The sequence below is a fragment of the Pholcus phalangioides genome, unplaced genomic scaffold, assembly GCF_987345545.1.
Source record: "Pholcus phalangioides strain wild (caught in Gottingen) unplaced genomic scaffold, Ppha-v1.0 ptg000013l_1, whole genome shotgun sequence".
In the NCBI taxonomy this organism is placed as follows: Eukaryota; Metazoa; Arthropoda; class Arachnida; order Araneae; family Pholcidae; genus Pholcus; species Pholcus phalangioides.
In genome coordinates this window covers 23,562,637-23,589,849 of record NW_028301606.1, presented here as the reverse complement: position 1 = coordinate 23,589,849, position 27,213 = coordinate 23,562,637, and the positions used below count along the sequence as shown (strand labels likewise).

Sequence of the window (27,213 nt, the reverse complement as noted above, 5' to 3'; positions counted from 1 at the left end):
CCATTCAGTTGGCGTCTTCTGCGGCCGCGTAGTTCGCAGAATTCAAGATCCGGCCCTGGGTGTTTCCCAAAGTGAGCGATATCCACCCTGGGAAGGAAATGGGATGGTCCAGGAGCAGCTGTAGAAGTTGCTGTATGGTATAGGATCCTATGTGTTAAGATTTGGGGAGGGGGAAAAAATTTGTGAGAAAAGGGGCAGTAGAATGAAAATTTTGAAAAACTTTGCTCTAAAGTGATTCTTGAAGATAGAGCATTTAAGTCACTATTCTAGCTCGCCTGGGTCTCACAATGCAGTATTTAAAATTCTGCCACTGTGGTGGTGGAGTGGTTGGAGTGATGATGCGCATCATGAAGACCCAGGTTCGAACCCCACCAGTGCACAGTGGTGATCGGCTGAAGTTAGTTTTCCATGGTTCTGAACTTCAATGTGATCCAATCACCCAGTTAGAAAGTCTCACCACAGAGAACAACAGGCCTACAATGATACAGATATTCAATCGTTACATTTTACACAATTTGAAATATAGATGGCAGCACTAAAAATTCATACAGAACACTAGATATGCACTCATATCGTTAAATATATGCATGCTCATACGGCCGTAAATCAAAGCTTCTAACTAGAGATTTCAGTTTGCTAAGAACTCATGGAAAAAGATGACTATTATTCAATAGTCATGAAATGTGACTCAAAAATAAATTCAAAATATTTTGACATTTGATGCATACTTTTTCATATAAGTTGCAGATTAACTTTTTTTGTTTTTATTGTTCTTTTTTAGTGTGAGTTAATATTTCTTCAAAAAATCTTAATCTCTTCACTAAATTTAGGTTTTTATACCGTGACCATATGACCCATATTTTCTGAAACAAAATTATATTTTTCCATGGTATTTGGCTAACTAATCTTTCTAATGAAAATTCTTATTTTGTAAAATATGCTAAGAAAGCTCATTTTTAGTTTTTAATAACGAAGTATTCAACGCGAGTCATGCATCAATGAAGTGACCTGTTTTTCTTTTTAAAATATGGTCATTACAGTGTCCGCAACTCTGGCCCGCCACCATACTTGGTCTTGCTTTCAACCTCCCCCCCCCCTTTCTCTCCATGCGCATTCCCCCCCCCACCAGCGTCGTCCTTTTATTTTGATTATGATGTTATTAGTGTTTATGTATTAAATGCCTTCGATCACACACAACAGCAGTAACATGGCGTCAGCTTTGAACTGGATACCAGATACTCTTTATAACACGGCCATAGCTGCTGTTGCTGCGAACTACACCACTTATCAGAGGGAATTGCGAGTGTTCGATGGCAATGTCCTGTTTGATATCTATTACAAAGTAAGTGATCCTGTGGGTAAACACAACCTTTGCCCTCCCATAGGCCTTGGATATTATTGTTTTGATATTAGAAATTAGTTTTGATGTCAAAGAAATCATTTTTTTTTTTCGTAAATCATTCCTAGAAATTCATTCTTCTTTTACATTAATTTACCCAGTCTCAAAGAAGTTCATGATGGTGATTAAATGCCTGATATACAACTTGTGAAAAAAATTAAAATATATTTCTTATGAATTGAATGGCTGTGTTTTCATATGTGTACATGGTATCTATAAATAACTGGTTTTGTTTCAAGATTCCAATATAGGCATTGGGCATTTTGTATGGTCAGTTTTACAATTGTCTAGAAACAGTGTTATGGGGTGGGGTGGCGACATAATATAAGTGCTCAATTTGTGCCTCCAGGGCTGTTTCTGGTCATTTTTCAAGTGTGAGTAAATGCTATTTTGGTGATAAAAAAAATTGTCTCTCTCCCTTCAGTTGGCGGCCTAAAATATCGTCCCCCATTCAGTTGGCGTCTTCTGCTGCCGCGTAGTTCGCAGAATTCAAGATCCGGCCCTGGGTGTTTCCCAAAGTGAGTGATATCCACCCTGGGAAGGAAATGGGATGGTCCAGGAGCAGCTGTAGAAGTTGCTGTATGGTGTAGGATCCTATGTGTTAAGATTTGGGGAGGGGGAAAAAATTTGTGAGAAAAGGGGCAGTAGAATGAAAATTTTGAAAAACTTTGCTCTAAAGTGATTCTTGAAGATAGAGCATTTAAGTCACTATTCTAGCTCGCCTGGGTCTCACAATGCAGTATTTAAAATTCTGCAACTGTGGTGGTGGAGTGATGATGCGCATCACGAAGACCCAGGTTCGAACCCCACCAGTGCACAGTGGTGATCGGCTGAAGTTAGTTTTCCATGGTTCTCAACTTCAATGTGATCCAATCACCCAGTTAGAAAGTCTCACCACAGAGAACAACAGGCCTACAATGATACAGATATTCAATCGTTACATTTTACTCAATTTGAAATATAGATGGCAGCACTGAAAATTCATACAGAACACTAGATATGCACTCATATCGTTAAATATATGCATGCTCACACTTCAGACAACTCTATCTGTAATAAATTGCCCATGGCAGCAGACTGAAGTTCTGCTTGGTTTGAAAGATAGTATTGAAATTTGGAAGACAGATGGCAGCAATTAACAAACATTTCACAGAAACAAACTTCACAGGTTTACTTCACATACACATATCGTGAGATGTACCATTCGTTAGAAATTCTGCAGCATGTGGTGCATGTGCAGTTAGTAGTAGTAGTATTGAAAATATATGTGTGTGTGGGTTCGTCAGGCCAGGTTTTCATGAGAGCAGCACATGATATGCGTTGTCTTTGGGTGGTTTGCTGAGATTTCCTATTCAAAGATCTTGTTATCGCAAAATATTTCATCACGAGACAAGAAACGACAAACAAAAAAAATACAAACATCAAATTTGGGAGGATTGACTCATCAAATGAGCCTACATTGTGTCTCTTTAATTTTGTATGGTGAATGCTATGGGGCACTGCAGTCGAAACCATAAGGGGAAGGGACAAAAAGGAAGAAAAAAAAAGAAGGAAATTACGTGAAGAAAGGTCAAAGCAAGCAAGCCTATGTAACTTAGATGCATCTAAACAGTGAAAAGTATCCTGTGCGGTGCATCTCTATGAAATTTTGCTTGTCATTTTCCGAAATGTTGAGTATTTAGTGTGCACACCAGTGACTTTCACCACCCTTTTTTCTCATAATAGAATATAGGCTTTTAATGCCAGTGTGTTAAAGTAAGAAGTTTCTAGGCCAGTATTTCTCAAAGTGTGCATCGTGATTCCCAGGGTCATCGTGGCAAGCTAGAGTTATTGATTTGTGTGCCTATTTGTTTTGAAATGGTTCTTTCATAAGTGAAAATATCTGCTACATAAACTATTCAACTATTCTAGGGAGCCGCGGAGGAACCATGGATTGTGTGGGCAAGGGAACCGCTGGTGACAAAAGTTTGAGAACCACTTTTCTAGGCTAATAGCCATGGTTGAGAGACATTTTGATACACTGGCAGAGACGCAACTAGATGCTTGGTCAGCCAGGGCAATCACACATTTTATCACTCCCTTGTAATGATGAAGGAAAGATTAAAGGGTGAAATTTGCGCTACCTCTGGTCCAGTGCCTAGTGCAGTAGACCCGCCATCCCAGGACCATCATTTCAACTTTTTCCAGAGGGGGGGGGGACAAAGAGCATGTACTCAATGTACGCATATATATATATATATACACCATTTTTAGTGTATTTTCAAAATCCAGGGGGGGCAGCAGCCCTCCTGACCCGCCCCCCCCCCAAATGACGGGCCTGCACAATCCCCCCCCCACTCCTAGTTGCTACCCTGCACACTAGGACTCCAATTATCTGAGCTAATGTGAATCGGACCTACCGCAGACAGGGTAGTAAAAAACCCAGCCCGGGCGGGTTTTTTGTGCAAAATGGGAAAAATTGAATTTCCTTTTTCCCACAATCACAAAATATCTAATTTAAACATGTATGTACATTCTTTGTGTGTACATCTTACATTATGCCTAAATATATATTTTTAGTGCATGTTAAACTACAGTAAAACCTAGATAAGTCATCACCTCAAGTTATCGAAAAATTATGACGGCTTAAGCGGAGTTCCGTCAGTTTTAATGTGCAATGTTATGAAAATCGTATAAAAATTTAAAGTAATATGACATTTATTAAAGTATGAATCAAAATAACAATATTAATAAAATTTATAGATCGCGAAAGAAAAAATAATAGCAATTTTTTACCTTTTTTATTATTATTACTTAAATTATTGTGGTGAAATGTAATGTACACTTTGATTTATACTAGTAATTTTTAATTTAGACTAACAGAGCAACTGTTAGAATAGGTAGCTTTTCTTCATAACAGAACTCTCTATTGCACATTAATTTCACATATACATCAAATTTAATTTTAGTGTTTGAATTCTTCATCAGTAGTTCATGATGCATCTACAAAGTAATCTCAAACACATTTGACTTGGTGGAGGGGCTCTGGGATTTACATAATTTTTGATTTCCTTGCACTATATGTAATCTTTGACATATCAATAAATTTTGGTTTTGCTGGAGATGCCCTTCCCCCCCCCCCTCCCCCCTGGGTGCGACAAAGCTTGGGTGTCTCGCTATTTGTCCAGTTTCTCCAACTTAGCCCAGGCACAAATGAGATCTAGCTTGAACAGTCGCCAACGTTTCAAAAACCTTAGTCGGCAAATGAACTTCCCCAGTGTAACTTTTGTTGCTTAAACTGTTCCGTTTGGGTATATAGGATTTTATGGTCACTTTTAAGCATATGGCAATGCTGTTAACAAGCTATTTTTTTAATGGGAGCCATAAAAATAGTCTGTTCCTCTTTCTCAAACTTTTTCATAGTGACGACTTAACCGGAATTAGCGACGAATAAATGAGGGTTTAATAACATTGTGAGCTGGAAAATTCTGAAGAAAAATGACGACTTAACCGGAGTGATGACTTAATGAGGTTTTACTGTATGTATTTGATTAATAAAATTGACCGTACAATAAGGGAATTATTGCTCACCTAAAGCCCGGGCGGGATTTTTGGGTAAAATGGGAGGAAATTTTAATTTCCTTTTTTTCACAACTTCAAAATATGTAACTTAAACATGTATGTACATTAGGGTGTGTTGAAAAAAAATGAAGTTTTTGTTTTCAAATTGCTATAATGCAGAAAAGTTGCCTCTTTTAATAAGAAGAAAAACAACATAAAAAATTTTAAAATTGGTTGATATCTTCCTGTCGCACATAGCACTTGAAGTTTATGGAAACTGACAAAATTTAATATTTTTCTTATTTTTTTTAATATTACTTAAAATTGAACGATCGACACACAAAAGTTTGTTATGCTTATTTTATGGTTCAATAAAGTAAAATAAATTAAAACATCATTAATTTTTCAATGTTTATTGGTCGTGCAATGTGTTCGAAAAACGGGAATGACCAAATTTTTGCAAGTTTCATTGTGTAGCTCTTTGCCTGCTTGGTCAGAACAAAATGACCCAGAACATACCATGCAGAGGTGGCTGCATGTCGAATTCCACCTACACCCTATCCAATTAATCATCCAAAGTAGAAGAGTGTAATTTACATTATATTTAAAAGCTATTTACCAAAATTGTGACACGTTCAAAATCTGACGATTAGGAGAAATCAGGCGTAACTGATCTTGATAATAGTGTAGATCAGATGTAGCCCCATCTCTAGCTTCATGTCTACATACTTTAGTTGAGGCATCTGTAACAAGTTTGACATATATCTGGACTGTCCGAGTGTGACAGAGAAACTTTTTGATGACTCTGATGTTAGTGTCGGAATTGATGAATATAATATCATCATTACATACTTCCCACAGCATTGGGGGATACAACAGTCCAATATACCAGTAAATAATCTGAAGGTAATTGGTAACTTTGAAGTTAATCTTAGGTAGCATGAGTTTGTGAACTGAACAGAACAAACCGAACACAACCAGGCTCTGTCACATTAGCGATGCAAGCTCAATGCCCAGAAGGGTGCAATTGTGCCGAAAAAACTCCAGTCTGTAGTCCAGCCGGTTAATCAAGGGATCGGGAAAAAAGAAAAGGGAGAAAATTAAAAATATATCAAAATGATAACAATTAAGCTAGGCTAATGCAATTAAGCTTAGAATGAAGTGTTCAAAAGTTCTTAATTCACAGGCAAATTATTTTGCTTTTAAAACTTTATAGCATCTTTCTGGCTACTTCTAGAATCAAATAATTTCATGATTCATACTCCACCAACAGTGACCTTTTCAAACTCCAATCACCCCAGAAAAAAGATTTTGGTCCTGTCGGTGAACCACCTATATGATGAAAAATATGACGGAAAGGGAGTTTGTTGAAATGGAGTAAACACACGATCCACTGTAGTGGTCTTCCCACGTGCAATTCACATGTGCTCCAGTCCCACTCAGGCAGTTGAGAGATGTGCCTGGCTTGTTACAGAATCCTCAACTAAAGTATATGGAGATGAAGCTATAGAGATTGCTACACCATATCCACGCTATTATCAAAATTAGTCTAATTTCTCTCTCCCAGAAGTTAGACTTTTAACGTAAACACTTGGAAAAGAAACTGTAAACCACTAAATCCTAGTCAATTTTGGTAACTATAATGTAAGTTACACACACACTCCTACTTTGGATGGTTGATTGGATAGAGTGTGGGTGAAACTCAATCTGCAGCCTCAACGTGGTAAAGTCTGGGTCATTTTGTTCTGACAAAGCATGCAAAGAGCTGTACAATGAAACTTGCAAAAATTTGGTCAATTCCAGTTTTTCAAACACATTACGTGACCGATTGACATTGAAATATTAATTTATTTTACATTATTGAACCATAAAATAAGCATAACAAACTTTTGCAAGTCGATCATCAAATTTTAAGTAATATTAAAAAAAATAAGAAAAATGTTCAATTTTGTCAATTTTCATAAACTTCAAGTACGATGCATGACCAGAAGATGTCGACCGATTAAAAAAAAAATTTTACGGCATTTTTCTTTTTATTAAAGACGGCTACTTTTGTGCACTATAGCGATTTGAAAAAATAATAATTTTACCCACCCTAATGTACATCCTTTATGTGTACATCTTATATTATGTCTAAATATACATTTTTGGTGCACGTTAAACTGTATTTGATCAATAAAATTGACCATACTATAAGGGAATAATTGTTCACACACAAACACACCAACTTCTATGTAATTGTATTTGAACCTTGAGTTGTAATGCAGAACTGTAGCATACCGAATGGTGGTAAGTTTGTGGTAAAATAAATGAATTTGGATAATGAAAATTCTGAGAAATCAGAATCGTACCTGAATTTTTTTTCTCAAAATTTTTCAAACCCAACAGAAAATGTATCCAAAAGTGTCCTGATACATCTATATATGTAAAATTGATTTTCTGTGTGTGTATATGTTCTCTATAATTTTGCAAATTCTCAAATTTTGCATATACACCAAATGGGACTCGACTTGAACGATAGGCTACTTTAAAAGTTCGTCAGAGCAGGGCATATGCCCGAAATGGGCGAAAAACTGTCGAGCAACAATGGTTTCTGGACCTCGATAATCACTTTTGGAATGTTTACCGTGGTTCCCTAGCAATGCGTTTCAGACGTGCATTTGCCTTTACAATGGTTTGTCACTTCTTTATAATGGTGCCAGTATATTTATAATAATTTATGCCTTTATAAACAGACAGATGGATAACTTGAAGTTCAGGGGGGGGGGAATCGAAATACCGGCAGCGCAGGGTATTATAGCTAGTAAAAAATAAAACCTTTAGCTATGTAGCCAGAATTTTTTAATTGAACACAAACTTACAGGAGATAAAGTCTCATTCTTCTCTCTTTCTTGAATTTCTCACTGTTAAAGAATATCCCTGCTTCATTGAATTAAATTCTTAAATATTTTTATAGGAGCCGTAATAATTGAAAAATTATCTGGTTAAGAGGAGGAGGAGATAGTCATTTTGAGGATTCATTACTCTGGAGGTGTTTCCCACTTGTCCAAATTAGCCATTTTTGGGAACTTAGAACTACAGAATAACTTAAATTATCATTAAACACAAATGTCAATAACATTATTGTATATTAATATCACTTTATACAAGAAAACCCGTCATTTATAGCAACAGACCTACAGAATGTCTTCATCGGCTGACGATTTTAACAAGCAAATTTTCGGGGTTGGGTTTATATTATGAGCATCTTGAAAAATCAAGTTAAGGCTTATTTTCTGGTTAGGTGTTATTTTTGTAAGAAAAACTATACTTTTTGTTCTGTTTCACTTGAAGATGTTCATTACCAATGTTCAGTTCAAGAATCTCACAATGCTATTTTCTTTTTGTTATGAGATACTGTTATTTTTGTCTCTTAATATTTCCGTTATGAAAGTCTGATGTACCTGTATAAAACTTATAAAAAAGTAATGCAAACATGTAAATATTTTTTGAATGAAAATTCAGTTTACATACATTGAAGCATCTGTGAAGAAGTAAACCAATTTATTTATACAAGGATTTGTTGTGTGTGTGTGTATTGTGTATTACAAATAAGCAATTTCTGTGTGTATGCTTATCACATATATCAGGTATATTTGTTAAACTAAGGTTCATGGTTAAATTTTCTGTTTGCAATTTCTTGTAACATATTTTAATGTATGAATCTCGTACCTAAATGCTTACATAAAAAAGGTAGCAGCTTACAATTATAAAAAAGTGTGTTTGTGATTCCAAGAAATTATTTGTTATCGCATTTTTGTTCCTTAAAAAATCATTTAAAAATATTTCAAAATATACATATTCTAAAAACACTGCACTATGCAGCAATTTTTAGAATACATAAACTAAGCTCAGACTAAAATTTTAACCTGAAAGCAAAACATTTTTTCAAAAACAAACAATATTCCCAAAAAAAACCCCATTTCCCCCAAAAAACTCCAGGTTTTTTAGGTTAAAAACCCAGCACGGGGGGAAAATTTGACAACCCTGACCTCAGATAACAAGAAACCTTTAATAATCCAATCCTGCACAACTCCTAGAGCTCTTGTTACACTCTGCAGTATTCTACAAATGAGTTTGTCTCAGTGCTAGGTGGTTAGCTGGTGAATAACTAACTTTAATTTTTTAATGAATTCATGGAAAATACATTGAATATGACTGTTTTCAAATGCTACATTCATATCTGTGGGGTACACATTTTTTAGCAGAGATATATTTTTCCAAAGACATTTGGAAATCAAAAAAAAAAATTTGGGCTCTTATTTTGCTCCAAATTTCAGTTTGTACTATTTGTTCACGAATTTTTTTTAATTACATATTTTTTTTAAAATATTTGTGTTTATATGTTTGAAAGTTTATTTTGATGTTTGAATATCATACATTTTTTTCTTTTCAGTTGTACAAGGAAGGACGTTTGTGTCAGCTCGGATGTGAAATATCTAATCTGGACATTTTCTTTCGCCTCTTGAAAGTGTCTAACAAAAGGTAATAAGAAACTCTTTGATATCATATGCAGATCTGCCAACTCTTCGGATTTAGGCGGGAAACTCCAGATTTTTCATCCTTCCTCTTTCTCTTCGGATTTGTAAAAAATCTCTCCATATTTTGGCAGAAAATTAGATTTTATGCAAGCTTTCAGATTGTCGTGATGTTAATGACTGCCGTCGTAATTAGAGAAAATACCCGTAGAGGACAGCTGTAGCCATTTCCATCGAGCACAGTTGTAAAAAAAATCTTTTTGACCGTATTTAAGCAAGTAAAGACGTGACTGTTTGCGTAGTGTTATCGGCAATCATTTATCAAGGGCATGACCTTGGTTGCCGAAATTCCTGTATAATCATTATTGTATTCCATTAACAGCCGTGCAGTTAAACACAAGTTTTTTCATCAGCAGCTTTGTATTTTGAAGTTTTTAAATTGTTTCCTCCAATTAAATATGTCTCCAGAAAAAAATATATAAAACTTTAAGCTATATAAAGCTAAATATAAAGTTTTTAAGAGTTCATATAACCAAGATTATCAATCACTGATAGCATCCATAAAACATAAGTGTTTCTGAAACACTTATGTTTTGTGAACATTATGTAGATGTGATTTCTCTATTCCACATGGAAAGACTGAGATGGAATTATATTCTGCTCAGGGGCGATGCAGAACCTGCCTTGGGGGGAGGAATAATTGATTTAAAAAAAAAAAAATTATGTCGAGTCTGAGTGCCCGGCCAGGGTTGCAACTAGGGGGAGCAGGCGGGTCTCGTGCCCCGGGTGCTGGGCCAGAGGGGGCGCAAATTTAATTCCGAAACCTCTCCTTCAACATTACAAGGGGGTGTCAAAATGTAAGCTTGCCCCGGGTGACCAAGCATCTAGTTGCGGCCCTGTCTACTGCAATATAATGTACTTTAAGAGATGTGAACAGTTTTCTCAAGTGAAGCCACATATTATAAATTGATTATGTTTTCTCATTCCATATTTTTCACTGTTATTTTTCGTAGTTCCTGTGAATCATCTTGTGCTGTATTTTTATCACTCGAGTCGGCCATATATTCAGCAATATAATTTAGCTATTAGTTGAGGTGCTGCAAGTTTGTAGTGAACCAGTTGTCCATTTCTACTAAATCAATAGAAATTTCTAGATTTAAATGTGCTGAACAGGTCATCGACATGGCATTCACCCCCCCCCCCCCCCAGAGAATCCACCTATGATTGGCAAGATCCATCAGTTTCTTTCAAACCCAGAAAAAATGTCAGATTCATGCAGAAGAAAAGGAATTTCAATGTTTCCTTTTCACTGTCATAGCGGCTTAGCCTTCAAGATAGTTTTCTGAAAATTAATTAAAGACAGAGCAATAAAAATGCATTGAGTTAGTACCATAAATGCAAGAATTTTTTTCTTCTTTGAGATAGAATTTTTAGCGGAATAGAGTTTGAGAAAGAGAGGTTTGATTTTACACAATACTCTACGTCAGCGGTTCTCAACCGGTGCTCCGCGGGGCCCTTGGGACTCCCAGAGGCTCCGCGAGGACTTAAGAAAAATAAAATAAGTAAGTAAATTTGATAGATAAATGAAAAAAAAGAGGCCTACAGGGGGTTCCACCATAAAAATTATATATAAAAAGGGCTCCTCGAGTCAAACAGGGCTCCAATATAAAAATTATGTACTGAAAAGGGCTCCTCGAGTCAAACAGGGCTCCAATATAAAAATTATGTACTGAAAAGGGCTCCTCGAGTCAAACAGGGCTCCAATATAAAAATTATGTACTGAAAAGGGCTCCACGAGTCATAAAAGGTTGAGAACCGCTGCTCTACGTAATACGGATTTTCATTAAATTTTTCATCTGAAACATCAAATCTACTTATCCACTCTAATCAGGAAAATTTACTTTATGATTTTCAGGTACCTCTTGCATCATTGTTTCCAAGCTGTCATGGACCATGGTTCCGGCACAGCAAAAGAATTGGCAAATTCATACAAATTGCATTGCTTAGCAGTGAGGTCTAGTTCAACAGGCAAAAATAAAGCTGTTCAAGTTGGATTGCTACTAAGTATTAATACTTAATTTTTTGAATTCAAGTTTCTCGGGACAAAAAGGTATCATTAGTACACAAGCTCATTTTCTGCTCAACTTTTTCCCTACATTGGTAATTGACATCATTAGGTACTGTCTAATTTGTATCACTGGATACTGGATAAGAAGACTTGTTTCTAACTAGATCAGTATCCCGTTATGCAATGTAAACGTCTTTATGATGCCAACCATTAATTTCAAGGAGAAAATTATCTTGTACCACGATAGCCTTCCTTTATGAAACTTGACTGATCTGCATAAAAATGTATGTTTTCAAGTTTTAGCAATAATAAATAAATTTAGGCCTATACAATTTATTCTAAATTTGGGTTTTATGCAAATGTAATAAATTTTTATTTCATGAATAATGTCTAAAAATAAAACTGCCTATGAAAGATTTGAAAAAAATCAAACGTTTAAATGAGTGATGATAATCAGGTGAGCAATAGATATTATGTGATATTCTTGACACTCAGAAACTTAATAAGAATCTTTATCATAGAGATATGATTATTGCATATTTTCTGATTTTTTTTTTGATTAAAATATTGCAGTACGAGTTCCATTTAGGTCATGTTGTATTGTTATACCCAGATAATTGTACTCATGAACTTTTTCTATTTCTTGGCAATAACAATCACCATTATCTTGGCAGCGACAATGATTATGTATTTTTAGGTGTATGCTTTCATTGAGATTCATGTTACTTGTTTTCATATAGATGTATTTTGTTTTTTGTATGTTAAGTTTTAGTTTATGTTTCATTAGCCAGATGCTGATATTTTTTAGGTCTACTTTTTTTTATTAAATTTAATGTATTTGTATCTTCTACGTAAAGCACTGTGTCATCAGCAAAGGCTATTAACTTTCCATTTAATTTCAGCTTGCATAGGCCCTGTCATTTATATATATATCAAAAATAGTATTGGGCCCAGTACAGATCCTTAAGGTACTCCTTTCTTCACCTCTCGAAAGAAACCAATTTCTTTCTGAATCACAACTGCTTGTTGTCTTTTATTAAAGTATGACTCAGACCATTTAAGCATGTTTCCTATGACTCTTATTGAGAATAGTTTACTTGTTAATATTTCCAGATCAACGAAGTCAAATGCTCTTTTTAAATATAGGAACACAGTTATGGAATACATATTATTATTGAAGCCATTGTTTAGATAGTTACTTAGATCTAATATTGCCATTTCTGTGTTTTTATTTTTTTGGAATCCATATTGATTAGAAGAGAAGAAATTTTGTCTATTTAAGAAATTCAGAAGTTGTTTTTAACACATTTTTCAATTATTTTTGAAAAACTGGAAGTATACTTATCGGTCTGTAATTTATCAAATCATTTCTATCTCCTGCTTTATATATAGGATGGACGAGAAAGTATTTTAATTCATGATAAAAGATACCATTTAAAGTAGAATGATCAAATTAGAGATTCATTTTTTTAATGTATTTAGGTGGTATTTTGAAATTATTTTCATCATTTTAGGGGTTAGTCCATCATAGCCACTTGCTTTATTTTCCTTTAGGTCTCTTATTACTTGTTTTAGTTCTTGATCTATCTCAGTACAATACAGAGTTGGTCGAACTGGTTGATATATTATTTTGTTTCATACAGTTCATGCAAAAATTATTTTGTTCATTGGTGTCTAAATTCCTAGTAATGAAGTCATCATTGAAGTTGTTGGCCAAGTCCATAGGATCCTGACATTCTGGCAGTGTCTTATGTCCAATGTTTTTGTTTAATATATTTTCATTAATGTATTTCCATTGTAGTCGTTTGTTTTTCCCAGTTTTTTTAAAGTTATCTTTAATATACTCCTGCTTAATTTTTTTAATGTATTTTTTTAAATTTGTTGCATATTCTTTGTATATATACTCTAATTTGTACGAGATTATAACAGGATTTTTTTTAGTATTTTCTATAGAGTTTTTCTTTATAATTTATTTTTTTTAATATTTCTTCATTAATCCAGTTTTTTTAAATTCTTTTTTGGTTTTTGTTTCACAGTGTCAGTCCATAAGTTTGAGTTCAGTGTTAAGATATTCATTAAGTGTTTATATTTGTTTTCGTCGCTTTCATCTTCTACAATGTTCTCGAGATTCAATGTTGAGATAAAAGCTTCAAATTTTTTATAATTAATCATTTTCGTGTTCACTTTCCTCACCAATACTGTTGGTTTGTTTTTGCAAGAAGTCTATGAATCCCAATACTGGATAGTGATCAGTAATCTTGGTTTTGAAGACTAAATTCCTGTGCAGTGCTTTGTTTTGATCTATAAAAAACATGATCAATACATGTCTGTGTAGTGCTTGTTTCTCTTGTGATTTTTTCATGTAACGGAAGTAATCCATTTGTTGCCAATATATCAAGATACTGAGATGTTGTAATATTTCTGGTATATAAATCAATATTAATGTCTCCAACTATTAATAGATTGGTCTGTAATTTTTTTAGATATAGTTCTTCGTTAAATTGGGTAATACCTTATGAATGAGACCAATATAACAGTAAAATATTTATATTATAATTAGGAAAGTTTATGTGTAAATCTTCAGCGGAATTTAAATTTGCTCCTTTTTTGTATTGATACAATATCATTTCTTATATAGATTAGTACACCTCCTGATCTATTGTATGTTCTACAATTGATATGTGAATAATATTCATTTATACCTCATAATTTATGATTTCATAATTAAATTTTTCATCATTTTCAATCCAAATTTCAGTTAAACATATCACATCAGTTGATTTGTTCAGAGTTCTATGGAATACTAAAAAATTGTCAAAATTATTTCTTAAGCTTTGAATGTTCAAAATTAAAAATGTCAATGATTTATTTTCTGCCTTGGGTGTACTGAGAAATTTTCTTACTTCATGAAGTTCCTCTAACAGATATGGGGTCTGTGTTGAGCTCTCAGTCTTCAATTTCTGTGGGCATCAGCATTTGACTCAAGCTTTTGTAGTTGGTCTTCAGTAATTATTCTTATTATTTTAGAAGTTTCATCTTTCCGAAGGAACAGTTTGCCTTCCTTCACCCAAGCATATCTGTAATCAAGTCTGTCTTTTGTTTGTCTCATCATATAGAACAATTTTTTGTTTTCCGGTGAAAGGTGTTCATTAACATATATTCTAGTATCCTGAAAGTTTGAGTTCAGTTTATCAGCTGTGAGATTTTCACCATTTGCTCTAGCTTTTTGTAGCCAAATATTTTTTGATCTTTCTCTTTGAAATCGTAAACTTTTGTTTGATGTGTTATAAAATCAAAATATTTATTTTTTATAAATTTAGGTGAATTCTTAAGTGACGCTGGATGGTTTGTAGAGAGTGAGAAAACATCTTTGGCATGTTTAGAACTGTGTAAGACTATGGGACCATTTGAATGCTGGTCACCACTTTCCTTGAGATGCTATGCAAAGCAAGTGAAAGCTTTTCTTATTTTATTTTTAATTTTGATAGCTGAGACAGTTTTCATTGTTTATTATATGCATACTGTGTCTTGATAGGGGATCAGTTTAAATTTTTATGAAAAGTAAAAGAATGAAAGGCAATAGGGCCTATATTGTTTATATTTATTTTTTTAGCTTATTACATGCACAAACATCTTATTGCAAATTTCGTGAGGCTGACCAAACTTACAACGAGGCTAAAGAGGTGGTAGAAAGACTACAAGCAGTTGATTCAAAGGAGAACTTATCCAATTTGTTTCGAGCATTTTCTTCCTTATTCTTTCACAAGAGTGATTATAATCAAGTGAGCAATAGATATTATGTGTTATTCTTGACACTCAGAAACTTAATAAGAATCTTTATCATAGAGTTTGAAGTAAAATTTTTCTGTTTGACTTGACTTTGTGTGTGTGTGAGAGAGAGAGAGAGAGAGACTGACTGACTGACTTTTCCATTAAATTTCAGTATTTGGTCATGTGTAACCAGTAAAATAACATTTTAATTTGCATTATTATAATTCAATGCTATTAGATATTGACGGTGACGGGACAGATATGCAAGCATTAAATTCACTGACTTTCAATTACTTGTATAGCCCAGCTGCTTTACAAAATGTTCAGCTTTTTCATATTTTTTAAATTGAAATATGATTGTTTAAACATTATTATAACTGCCACTCAGGAAAACTGAAGACCGGAAATGATCCATGCAGTAAGTGTCAAATTTTACAGGCGAGAAAAATAAGTTTCAGGCACCATAGACCAACACATTAAGTGGAATCTTCTAATGCGTGTTTCAACTACTTAGAGTGAGTTGGACACTCACATCGTTTCCCAGGTAGAAATCCTTGGTATTTACTGTGTTATAAAATCACGGATGTTTTGACACAATAAAAAAAGTTTTATTTTCGTACTTACTACGTTTACCATTTCTGGTCTTCAATTACTGTTTTTTCTAAATGAATATGGTGTTTAAGATAGATATTGTGTTTACAGAAAGTATAAACAAATGAGATATAAAATTATTAAATATGTAATAGTGATAAGTTTTCTGTTCTTGTTATTCAAATTGTCATCACATTCATGGCATTTGTCAGTTCCATTGATAGGGGAAAAATTGAGATTATTGTTTAGAAAAATTTAAAAATGACAAATTTTCTTTTTTTTTGGTTTGTTTATCATGACATTTTGAAACATGGGTCAGAAATTTTTTTTTCTGTCTTGTGTCATATAATATTTCTAGTATCAACTTATTCTTAGGCATATGAATGGAGTGATAAAGCTTTGAAACAATTGGCTACATGCAAATGCCTGAGGGTGAGTAACTCTTTTCCATTAGAATTTAAAAAATAAATTCAAAATAGATTTAAAGAAAGAGGAAAAGAAGAAAAATATAAGAACTTATGAAAAAGTTCTTGTTATTTTTTGAATCCTATTTTCTTATTGTTCCATGCCGAAGAAAGTGTTGAGATGCATCATTCTTTATTGCATTTTGGAAGAACGTTCAAATGATTGAGATGTAAAATCCTATTTTTATGTTGAACCAACCTTTTCTATGAAAATACCATCCCGAAATCACTCATTTTTACCACTCATTTTTAATTATTGCTTTATTTTGAGTCATCAGACTTCCTGTATGTACAGGAATGTTCCATATCTGAGGAAAATATCAAAATTTCCAGAAAAGTTTTAATTAAATTTGAAAAATGTGAACAGTGGAATATGTTGGCCACTCCTGATCTAGAAGTAGCCTGATATAGTTCCTGATGTAGAAGGTAGCAATATTCTTATTCACCACCCTCCTCTTATTTCTTGAGCTAGGGATAATTTATATTAATTTTCATTGAAACCCATTGTCTCACAAGCAAAGCAAAATTTTATTTTATATACATATTATAGAATAGAAATGTATCTAATATTCTGGTCAATGCTTAATCCTGATTATTATAATTATCTTTGCTAATTAGAAGAGCTAAATAGCTGTGCCAGCATATAGCAAGACCAAAATATTCTGTACAAAAGTAATTGAATTATGCAGAGTATTGTGTAAAATCAAACCTCTCTTTCTCAAACTCTATTCCACTAAAAATTCTGTCTCAAAGAAGAAAAAAATTCTTGCATTTATGGTACTAACTCGATGCATTTTTATTGCTCTGTCTTTAAGTAATTTTCAGAAAACTATCTGGAAGGCTAAGCCGTTGTGACAGTGAAAAGGAAACATTGAAATTCTTTTTCTTCTGCATGAATCTGACATTTTTTCTGGGTTTGAAAGAAACTGATAGATCTTGCCAATCATAGGTGGATTCTGTGGGGGAGGGGGGGCGTGAATGCCATGTGAATGGCTTGTTCAGCATGACAAAAGTCAGCCAACGGACAATTCAACATTGCTTCCAGAAAGATGGGTGTGAAACCAGAGTCACCTCGGTGATGAAGGATCAGATCTGGTGGTTCACTCAAATTTCAGCGATTTTTAGAACAATGCTGAATATGAAATTTCAGAACATGGGGGCATCAGTATAAAAACATTTGAATCTAGAAATTTCAATTCTGATTTAGTAGAAATGGTAGAAATAAATCCTGTAAAAATTCATTTTCTTGAACAAATTGAGAAGATAGGGCCAATATATATTTGCATCGCTTGTTAGTATAGATGACATTATGAAGGCTAAAAGAGAAAAAAAAAGCATTAATCTAAGGTCTGACAGATTATTTTAAATAAAATTTGAAGTCAACGAAAAAAATCTGAATGCATTTTAGTGTATTTGAATATAGGTTAATTGAACATTTATTGTGTAACTTAACGAATAATTTTATCAGTATGTAGTAAAATATATTACAATATTTTGGTTCTTATCAATCAAAATTTTCACCATTTTGGCATGCTTTTTCTTTCTTATGCAAAAAAACAAACTGTTTCTCAAAAAATCTCTTGGAAATTTTTTTCAGTCCTGTCAGTTTTGAGACGAAGGTATGAATACAATTTCACTGTATACCAAGGAACCAATTCAGTGCAAATAAATTGTGGAATAAAACAAATCAAGTACAATATGAAAGATCAATGCCAAGGTTGCCTTCATGTAATTCACCTAACATATTTTTATTATTTATTTTATTTTGATTATATTCTTTTTTTCTGTTTTAGGCGATCGTAACAGTGTTAGCTCAAGCCTCCAAGGTATGTTATCGTTTTCTTAAAAATACACCTCTTCATTTATTTTAAGGGAGGTTGAACTGGTTATATTTGTTCAACTATGTGCAATTTTTCATTTAGCTACAGTAATATTTGTGTTAAGGTGAGGATTTTTTTTTAAACCTTGTGCGATCATGTTATTATGGAACCCCCAAGCATATCAGGCACATCAGTCTAAAATAGTAAACACACTTTTGCACAAAATGTTTTAAAAAAATGTATATTTGATGTTATAAATGTAGAAGAAATTGTTTTAGTCTGACCACAAAAAAGGATCTGATCGAATAAGTACCTTCCAAACATTTATTAAACATTGAGATGAACGTTCCTTAAAGGCTTGTTACTGCAGCTGATGAAATAAACTAGTGCAGTCACATTGCAATCAAAACAGGTACTATGCACATATTTTTTTACCTTTTTTTTCAGTGAAACAAGCAATGTAAGGAGTATGATTTGCCAAAACATAATTCACACAGGAATTTGTCTTCATTTCAAGAATATATTGCTACTCTTTCTATTTCTCCATCTCTTTTATATCTACAAATATGTAACATTCCAACTATTTTACAACATATGGTGCATTACATCTTGTTATTTTATTGTGCTGAAGATAAGAAATCCAAGAACAAAAAGGTCAAATCATCAATGTAAATCAAAGCCAAAATAGTAGTTTTGCATAGTGATGAAAAAACCTTTCATGTATAGCTTCTCATTTTTCTTATTTCTCATTTTTAGGCATGTGTTGTCAAAAGACAATTCAAACGAGCAGAAATGTTAATAAAACAAGCTTTACACCGTGCGAGGTAATAATTCTGTATTTAATATTTAAGATTAAGTGCTGTTTCCCCACATAATTATAAGTTGATATTCCTAATGATTATATATTAGCATTTATGATCTTTCATAATTTTTTATCAACTCATCAGTTAATTGGTTTCTTGCAGAGAATACTTTGGTCACCGGCATCCAGTTATGGCAGACACTTTAGTTGATTATGGATTTTACCTGCTCAATGTTGATTCAATTTCCCAGTGCATCAAAGTCTATCAAGTAATTTTCAAAAAAGCTTTGAAGAACTTAATGTTATGATACAACTTTTTCCCTCCGTGTGTATATAACCTGCACTGTTGTATTGTCCGCAGAAGAGAATAATGCCACTGAGATTCCAAAAAAAATTGTTATACATCCTGCATTTGGGAATTTGTACCATTTCTTCCCTCAATTCTTTCACCGGCATAGGAGTGGGGTAGATGGGTGGAACCTAAAGATAGAAAATAGTAAGACACATGTACCATTTCTTTCATTCATAATGTTAATACCTCCATCTCCAAATCCATGGTGCCAATGCATCCAGTTCTTCAGCCTTACTAAAATCTCCCAGTCGGAAACCAGATTCTCCCCATTTTTTGTATCTTTATAGAAAGATCTATCAACATCCTCAAATTGTGCTTTGCTTGAATGAAAAATTCCTCAGAAATATCACAACAGGCAAAATGCACAACAAGTTAACTGAAAAAAGATGCCCATAGGATTTCAAGTACAGAAAATCTGTATTTGTCACCAAATACGATGCCAAAAATAAGCAAAAGTTAAATCCCCAGTTTTCCCCTTTGATGACATGTTTTCTTTGGTATAAAATATTTTATCATGTGATAAACTACAGATTTTTCGTCTGGGAATTGGTACCTCTGCAAATCTATTTCTTGCTGGGTGGGTGGGAGAGAGTTGATGAGAGATAATTAAATGCATTTTGGACTGAATGCATTTTTTCTGTCTAGTTTCAGAATACAAAAAATACAACTGTTTTGCCCACATGGCATTAAAAAACTGGAAACAATGGTATTATAACCAAATATTTGTGGAGAAAGAAAAGAACACATTACTTATACAAATAATAAATTTAAAACACTGACATATATGTTTTGGCACTCATGGGTGCCATTTTAAAGGCAAAAGAAAATGATTCTGTACCCAATGAAAAACATGGTCAGAATGAGTGTCTGCAGTATAACAAGTATCTAAAACATGCCAGTGATTCAAATCTTTTATTTGTCAGTAATCTGTTGTCTTTGCTTTCTTCGCTAGTCTCAGGCAAAGTTATTGATTCAATTATTAATTTATTTGAAGAAAAAAATTTCATCTACTTTTTTTGTGCTACAAAATATTTCACCAAAACTTTTGTATTTCTGGTGAGTTTATGATTATTCGCTTTTGTTTCTTCCAGATGGCTCTAGAAAACAGACAATGCATTATAGGAGGCCAGAACCTTCTTGTAGCAATTTCACATGAAGATCTGGCTTATGCGTTATATATTCATGAGTACAGTTCAGGATCATTCAAAGATGCCCGGTAAATATATCTTAAGATATTTTCTTTATAACATTAAGCCTGTGTAATGTTTAAATGAAATTTTTTTCAGCTTCCACATTTAATTAGGTCTGCCGTTGAGTTTTATCATATCTATCATGTTAGTTTTTGATATTTGAAGTTCTCTTGATTAAATTTCAGGGAGCATACAGAAAAAGCTCTAGCAATTATGCACACTCTTCTGCCTGAAAATCATTTGCTTATTGCATCGTCAAAAAGGGTTAAAGGTAAGGTATTTTGACACCGCTGAAGAGAGCTATTTTAATTTCATAACACATTGAGAATGTATTTATCAGTTTTGTCTAAATCTTCCATGAACATTTGTGCTGTTTTTATGTAAATGCTCCCAGGTGGTTTCTATTATAGCACACTGAGATTAACGTAAATTTGGGCACTCTGATAGATGCAAAGCCACCCTTAAGTATGTGTAGCAGGTTGCAGCCCCCCTCCCATAGTTTAAATGGTCCTCCACACTTTTGCAGTAATGATTTTTTTTCTCTTTTTTTATAATAATAAAACAAGGTGTTTGCAATTCTCCAATGAATATATTTATCATATCCTAAATTACATATATATATATATATATATATATATATATATATATATATATATATATGGCAAATTAACGGAAACTGTCCTTTGAATGCGTTCTGCAATTTTTTTCGCACCAAGCCCTGTTTCTGGTAATTGGGGTCCTGGATTGATGTCTCATTTTTACTATTTTTTCCAGGGTTCACTAACCTATTAAGATGGCCCTGATGAAATTATCTATTAATAAATTATATATGTATTTGCAATAAATTATTTGCATTGCGTAGGGTGTGTGTGCGTGAGATTTTAACAGAGCATAAAAATTGGTTTCTATTACAGCATTAGTATTGGAGGAAATTGCTGTTGATAACATGGACAAAGTTGCCGAAAAAAGATTACTGCTAGAAGCACAGGAACTTCACGTCGCAGCTCTTAAACTATCACAAAAAACTTTTGGTGAAAATAATTTGCAGACTGCTAAGCATTATGGCAATTTAGGTCGACTATACCAATCAATGAGGCGCTTTGATGTAAGAACATCAATCAAACTATTCTTCAAATATATTAATCATTGCTGTCATTTTATATTATTTATGTGAATAAGGGCCTTCTCACATGGGGGAAACTAAAATCGAACTCAAGTTGCCTCAACTTGAAAGTTGAGTTGACTTGAACGAGTTGTTCGTTCTCCTTCACACAGCTCTACTAAAGAAATCGCAAAGCCCGGAAAATGAACGAAAATGACGCAGTGTTTAGTTCACCTGCTTATCTCCCTATACATTATGAACCGGGGTAGGAAAAAAAATTTAGCAATTCCAACAGTGATGAAGTTGATATTTTATCATAATTATAAATAATTATCATCCTACACTGTTATTTCCATAAAAAGAAGATAAATAGAGACAAATATATAAAGGTACATCCATGGCCCCCACATTCTTGAGCAGGGCCTCTAGGCTGAAATCTTTAGCAGACCCTCAAACCAGACTTTTCACAGGCCCTTCTATAGTGAATTTATAAGCATGAAAAAAATGATAGTAATTATCCCGGGGCCTCAGGGTTTGAACTCTGTCAGCCCACCCTTGTGGGATACATCTATTTTTTGACGTACAATAATTATTCGTTACGGCCAACAGCACTTTGCTTCTACAGAATTAGAAGAGACCAAGAATTAGTAATTGATTACCTGTCAGTCTTGATGAGTGACTGTTAATAATCTGTAAAGTAAGTCATTCATTCACACACACACATTGTAAATAGTAAATACCTATTAGCGAGTGGTAGGTCAATAAAAGAAGGAGCTCTATTTCAATAACAGTAAACCACATTTTTGCACCATACCGAGAGAAAAAATATGTGTTTATCTTGAAAGAGAAATGGAGTTTCCGTACATCCTTCCACACGCACATGTGTATGTTACATATTTACATGAATTCCAGTGGAGGTGAGATAATAGAGGCCTGCACATCAGGGAGAATTTCTTTTAAAAATACCTTAAACCCAACACGTGATCACTGCATCGAACAAGCTAACCTGTGAAAATATGAAGGAATTCTAGACAGTTGCGGAACGAATGTTGGCATTCAACTAGCATGCAAGTCACCAAGTGACTCCATTGCATAAGATATTTTGTTGCCAATATAGCAATATCCTCATGTGAGGAATTCTGTAGAAATGTATGTGTTGATCCACTGGAAACGGTGTCTCCTATCAGTTGCCAAATTTTTTATCCCAGTGTGAGGAGGCCTTAAATCTATTTGCAGCTGAAAGGGCTTAAATTACATGTACATTGAAGTCAAATGCAATAAATTTCTGGGTTTTTTTTCAAATGAGTCAGCTTAAATTCAGGATTATTATAATTATTGTATTTTAATTTGTGCAATCAAATACATGATGAATTCTAATTACCCTGTATTTACTATTTCATTTGTTTGATTTTTTTAAGAAGGTTCCCCCTCCCCCCATTCTTTCTGTTAAATCAGAACATACAGTTGAATCTTTGCTATAGTGTCAAAATTAATAGGCATGAGCAGCTAAGAGAATGTAATAATGTGGAATTAGACCAAAACCATTTATTCAACCCTTTAATCAGCAAGTCTTGAAATATCCAGATGAGAAAAGTTTTGAGGGGGGTTATATTAAAAGTAAATGAGGTATCCTGAATGCTATTGCATGATAAGAAAAAGTTTTATATTGTCAGTATTAAAAAAATATGGGATGTTGCACTTCAGGGGACACATAGTATTTATATATATATGATTTAAACACATAGATTTGAATAATATAAGAATGTCCAAGGCCACAACTGGGGGGGGGGGGAGCAGGCATGTAGGTCTGGTGCCCCGGTCGCTGTACCAGAGAGCGTGCAAATTTCAACATTTAACCTCTCCTTCGACATTATAATGGGACGAAAAAATGCATGCTTGTCACGGCTGACCAAGAATCTAGTTGTGGCTCTGAAAATGACATTTATTGTTTGCCAACTTACTTTTTTATCATTGTTAAAGAATGCGCATCAATATGTCTCCTTCACACATGGTATTTCCCTCCAAAATTCAAAGGTCAAAAATCGCTCTTGCTTGGCTTGTCAAGAAATAAGAGACGTGTACCTTTGAGCCACTCTGCTGGTTATCATAGAAACTTCATAAATAGTTTAAAATTGAATGTTTAGGAGCTGCAACGTCCCTTATGGGAGTTGCTTGCCTAAACTAGCTCAAATATATAATGCCTTTATTTGGAAAATATAAAAATCTCATATTATTTGAGAGCAACACTGCCAAATAAAGGGTTAAAGCCAACTTCTCCAACAGCTAGATGAAAACATTCATACTCCAATTGGGTTTTGTGCTAAGAACTATTCAATTGAACCCAAACCTGAAGTCAGTCTGCAACCAGACAATCTCCAAGAATCGTGTTACCTAAAACTTCAACATATACCATTTTTAAAAAAAAATGTAGGTTCAGCGCTGAAAGTTGTATGAAATATTTTTATATCACAGTCACAGAAGATATTACAAAGCATATATTTTGTTTCAAAGCATTATAGTTTCAGCCCTGTGGAATTGTGTAAAAACATGATTAGCTATGTGAACATTTTAAATCAGAAGTAAAATTAGATAAATATTTTCAAAAAAAAGCCAAGATATATTTTTTTATGCAGTTACTCATTCCCTCCCCAATAATTTCTGAAATTCTTTCGTTTGATTTTAGGAAGCATGTGAAATGCATATAAAAGCCATCAAAATTAAAGAAGATATTTTGGGACCAAATGACTATGAAATCGCACTTTCCATTGGACATCTTGCATCGCTGTACAATTATGACATGATGATGTTCAAGAAAGCAGAGGAACTTCATTTGCGGGCAATAAGAATAGGTGACCTATGGTTTTCCTGTAAAATATTTTTGATACATTTTTCTTACAAATGAATAATTTGTAATTTTACGTCACCGTAGCTTTGCACTTGGGTGATTCTTTGTGTAGCCTTTGCAAAAAGGAATAGTAATTGTTTCCATTTTACCCATTCACAACCAGAATTTTTCAAAATTTTTATTGGTCCTTATTACAGAGCAGGGAATACTCTGTTCATGCCAATAGTTGCTTTGCTCGAAATTTTACAATAATCTGTGATTGACTATTTCACTCTTTTCATCGCCAAAGTCAATATTGTACTCATATTAAAGCGTTTCATTTTTCATGAATGTCAATACCATCAGCAGTGAAATAAACTTAACATATGCGTGAAGAAGTGAGTAGCAGATTTAGAGCCTTGATGGTTTAAGACAGACCTTGAAATAAAATTCTCATGTTATTCTAGTGTGATGCTTCACTCTGGTTTCATAGTATTGAATTATCGTTTTGAAAAAATGGTGTACATTATTGATTGCTGTATTGGAAAAAAAAAGTTCAATGATGGTGATTTGCCCATTAAAACTTTAATTTTTTACTACTTAGTGCTCACAGCTGTATAGAATTTTTTTTTATAATTGAATTTTTGTTTTTAAATAGGAATTAGTGTCTTTGGCGAGGCTTACAGTGGTCTGGAATTTGATTATCGTGGATTGTTAAGAGTCTATACAAGTGTTGGTGATGAAGAAAAGGCATCTAAATATCTAGGATTACTTCATAACTGGAAAAGCTTAAGAGACGGACTTGAAAATGAACAAGACTGCTTTCCAATTCAAACAGAATCTATAGACCTCGATCAAATATATTCCCTCAGTCTCTTATGCGAAACGGAGAAATAGTCATTGTTATCATTTGTGAATGCTAAGTATGTATGATGTGTATGCTTGAGTGTGAATGATTTAAAAATTGTATATGTGAGTGTTGCTTTCCAGATCTTTACTTTAAATAGCATATGTGTGCGTGAGAACTTTTTAAAATTTGAGGCTTCGCGTAGTTTCGACTCATTGTGTAAATTAGTTTTTTTCCCTGCATTTTTAGCAGAGCAATAAACTATCAAAGCTGAAATTGACTGATTACTCTGTTTATGCTAACTTAATTCTTTGAGATTGAAACCTTGTTCCAAAAATTTTTTTTCCAGTATACTTTCCTGATATCAACCCTCTGGACTAGTGGTAGAAACATATCAAAACATAAAAAATAAGTGAGCCTGGAGCTGGCTATCTTAAAAAAAAAATTTAAATGCTTATTTTGAAGATGATTAAATTTTTTGATGTTTTATATCCACGTGTTAGAATGGAAAATGTTCATGCGTTAATTTTCCCGAAACAACCTCATTCTTATTTTATGTTTTTTCAGTGGTGGGGCATTCTTGGTTTTATTTGCTTTAGAAATATGCTCACACACTCATAATGCAAGGAGTCGCTCCTAAAAAATTATTGTAATGGTTTAACTAATGAAGAGGGTAAAGAATTTCCTTAGAGGTCATTCAAGTATGCCCATCATCAATGGGGGAGGGGGTTTCCAATTTGCTGACTTGATGACAAGGGGGGGGGGGGGATCAAAAATGGCTAAAAATTTGCTTACGTAATACTTGAACGGCCCCTAACACATGAAATAAAATTTTTAATCAGGGTGACTACATTGGGGAGGTGGTTTGGATGATTACGTCATCAACCAAAAAACCCTTTATGAAAATCTGAAATATTTTTAATGGCATCTTACTTGGTGCGCCAAAAACAAGAAAAATCTTTCGCTAGTTTGTGGGCACCTGAACTAACATTCTCCCTAATGATAAATCCCTTACAGAACCACTTCAGTGATCTCGAAATGTTTCACAGATCCTTCAAGTGCTTAGGAAATATGTCCGTTATAACACGATAATATGTTGCGGATTACTTAAGTGATCTTTGAATGTGCCAGTTAGTTCATTTTTACAAAATTGGGTTTGAGGGGGCAAACTACATCAGATAACCTTCAAGGCCATATTTGGTATGTGTGGGAAGGATTTATGGCTAAAAGGGTGGGTCGCAATGAATTTCTTAAAGAGAAGTTTACCCTTCAAATAGCATTGGAATTAACAGAAATTGATTATAATAACATATAAAGGAATTTTCTTTCGAAATTTTAATTTTTTTAAAAATGTTCTTTACATTAAAAAAGCTTTCATCTGGGGAGGCGCACGAGCTCCCCATGCAACCCCCCTCCCATGTACATTTCTGATCCCACCAATATGTGTTAGGAGGTAGGGGGCAATGCTGATGAAATTTTGCTGACGAGGAGGTCAAAAATGGCTGAAAATTTGCTGACATAATACTTGAACGGCCCTTAGCACCTGCTGGGAATCAACAAGAACTATTACTTACTGCAAAAAACATGCTATATCTAGATGAGAATCATAGCTAGCCCACACACTAAGTTCACAACCTTCAATCACTCTTTCCACTATGTAGAATTGAGAAATAAAATGCAGGTCTGTTAGACCCATTCTGTTCAGAGAACGAAATGCAAGATGAAACTAAAAGTACTGTTGTAAAAATCTGGGGAAACCTTCATTGTTACTTTCACTTTCTAGGCACTTCCACTCATAGGCCAGACTTTAACCCTCTATGTTCCAATGTATATTTCAATATGCATGGCAAATATATGCTCAAGAAACTCATTATACCTATTTATTTTCTTGATTCTTTTGGTATTTTAGTCAGTGTCATCTCTTAA

At 33.7% G+C, this 27,213-nt stretch overlaps 1 protein-coding gene across 1 annotated transcript; it reads left to right on the top strand.

The window, feature by feature from the left end:
• Positions 1–1,101: 1,101 nt before the first annotated feature.
• Positions 1,102–25,563, top strand: Pat1 (Protein interacting with APP tail-1). The gene is made up of 14 exons (XM_089240933.1): positions 1,102–1,342; positions 9,375–9,463; positions 11,372–11,520; positions 14,845–14,971; positions 15,138–15,306; positions 16,262–16,318; positions 18,144–18,176; positions 18,927–18,994; positions 19,136–19,241; positions 20,416–20,540; positions 20,700–20,785; positions 21,429–21,619; positions 24,300–24,465; positions 25,099–25,563. Exons 1-14 carry the CDS (start codon positions 1,178–1,180, stop codon positions 25,335–25,337), a joined length of 1,770 nt encoding a protein of 589 aa, XP_089097059.1. The 5' UTR covers positions 1,102–1,177; the 3' UTR covers positions 25,338–25,563.
• The last annotated feature ends 1,650 nt before the right edge of the window (positions 25,564–27,213 follow it).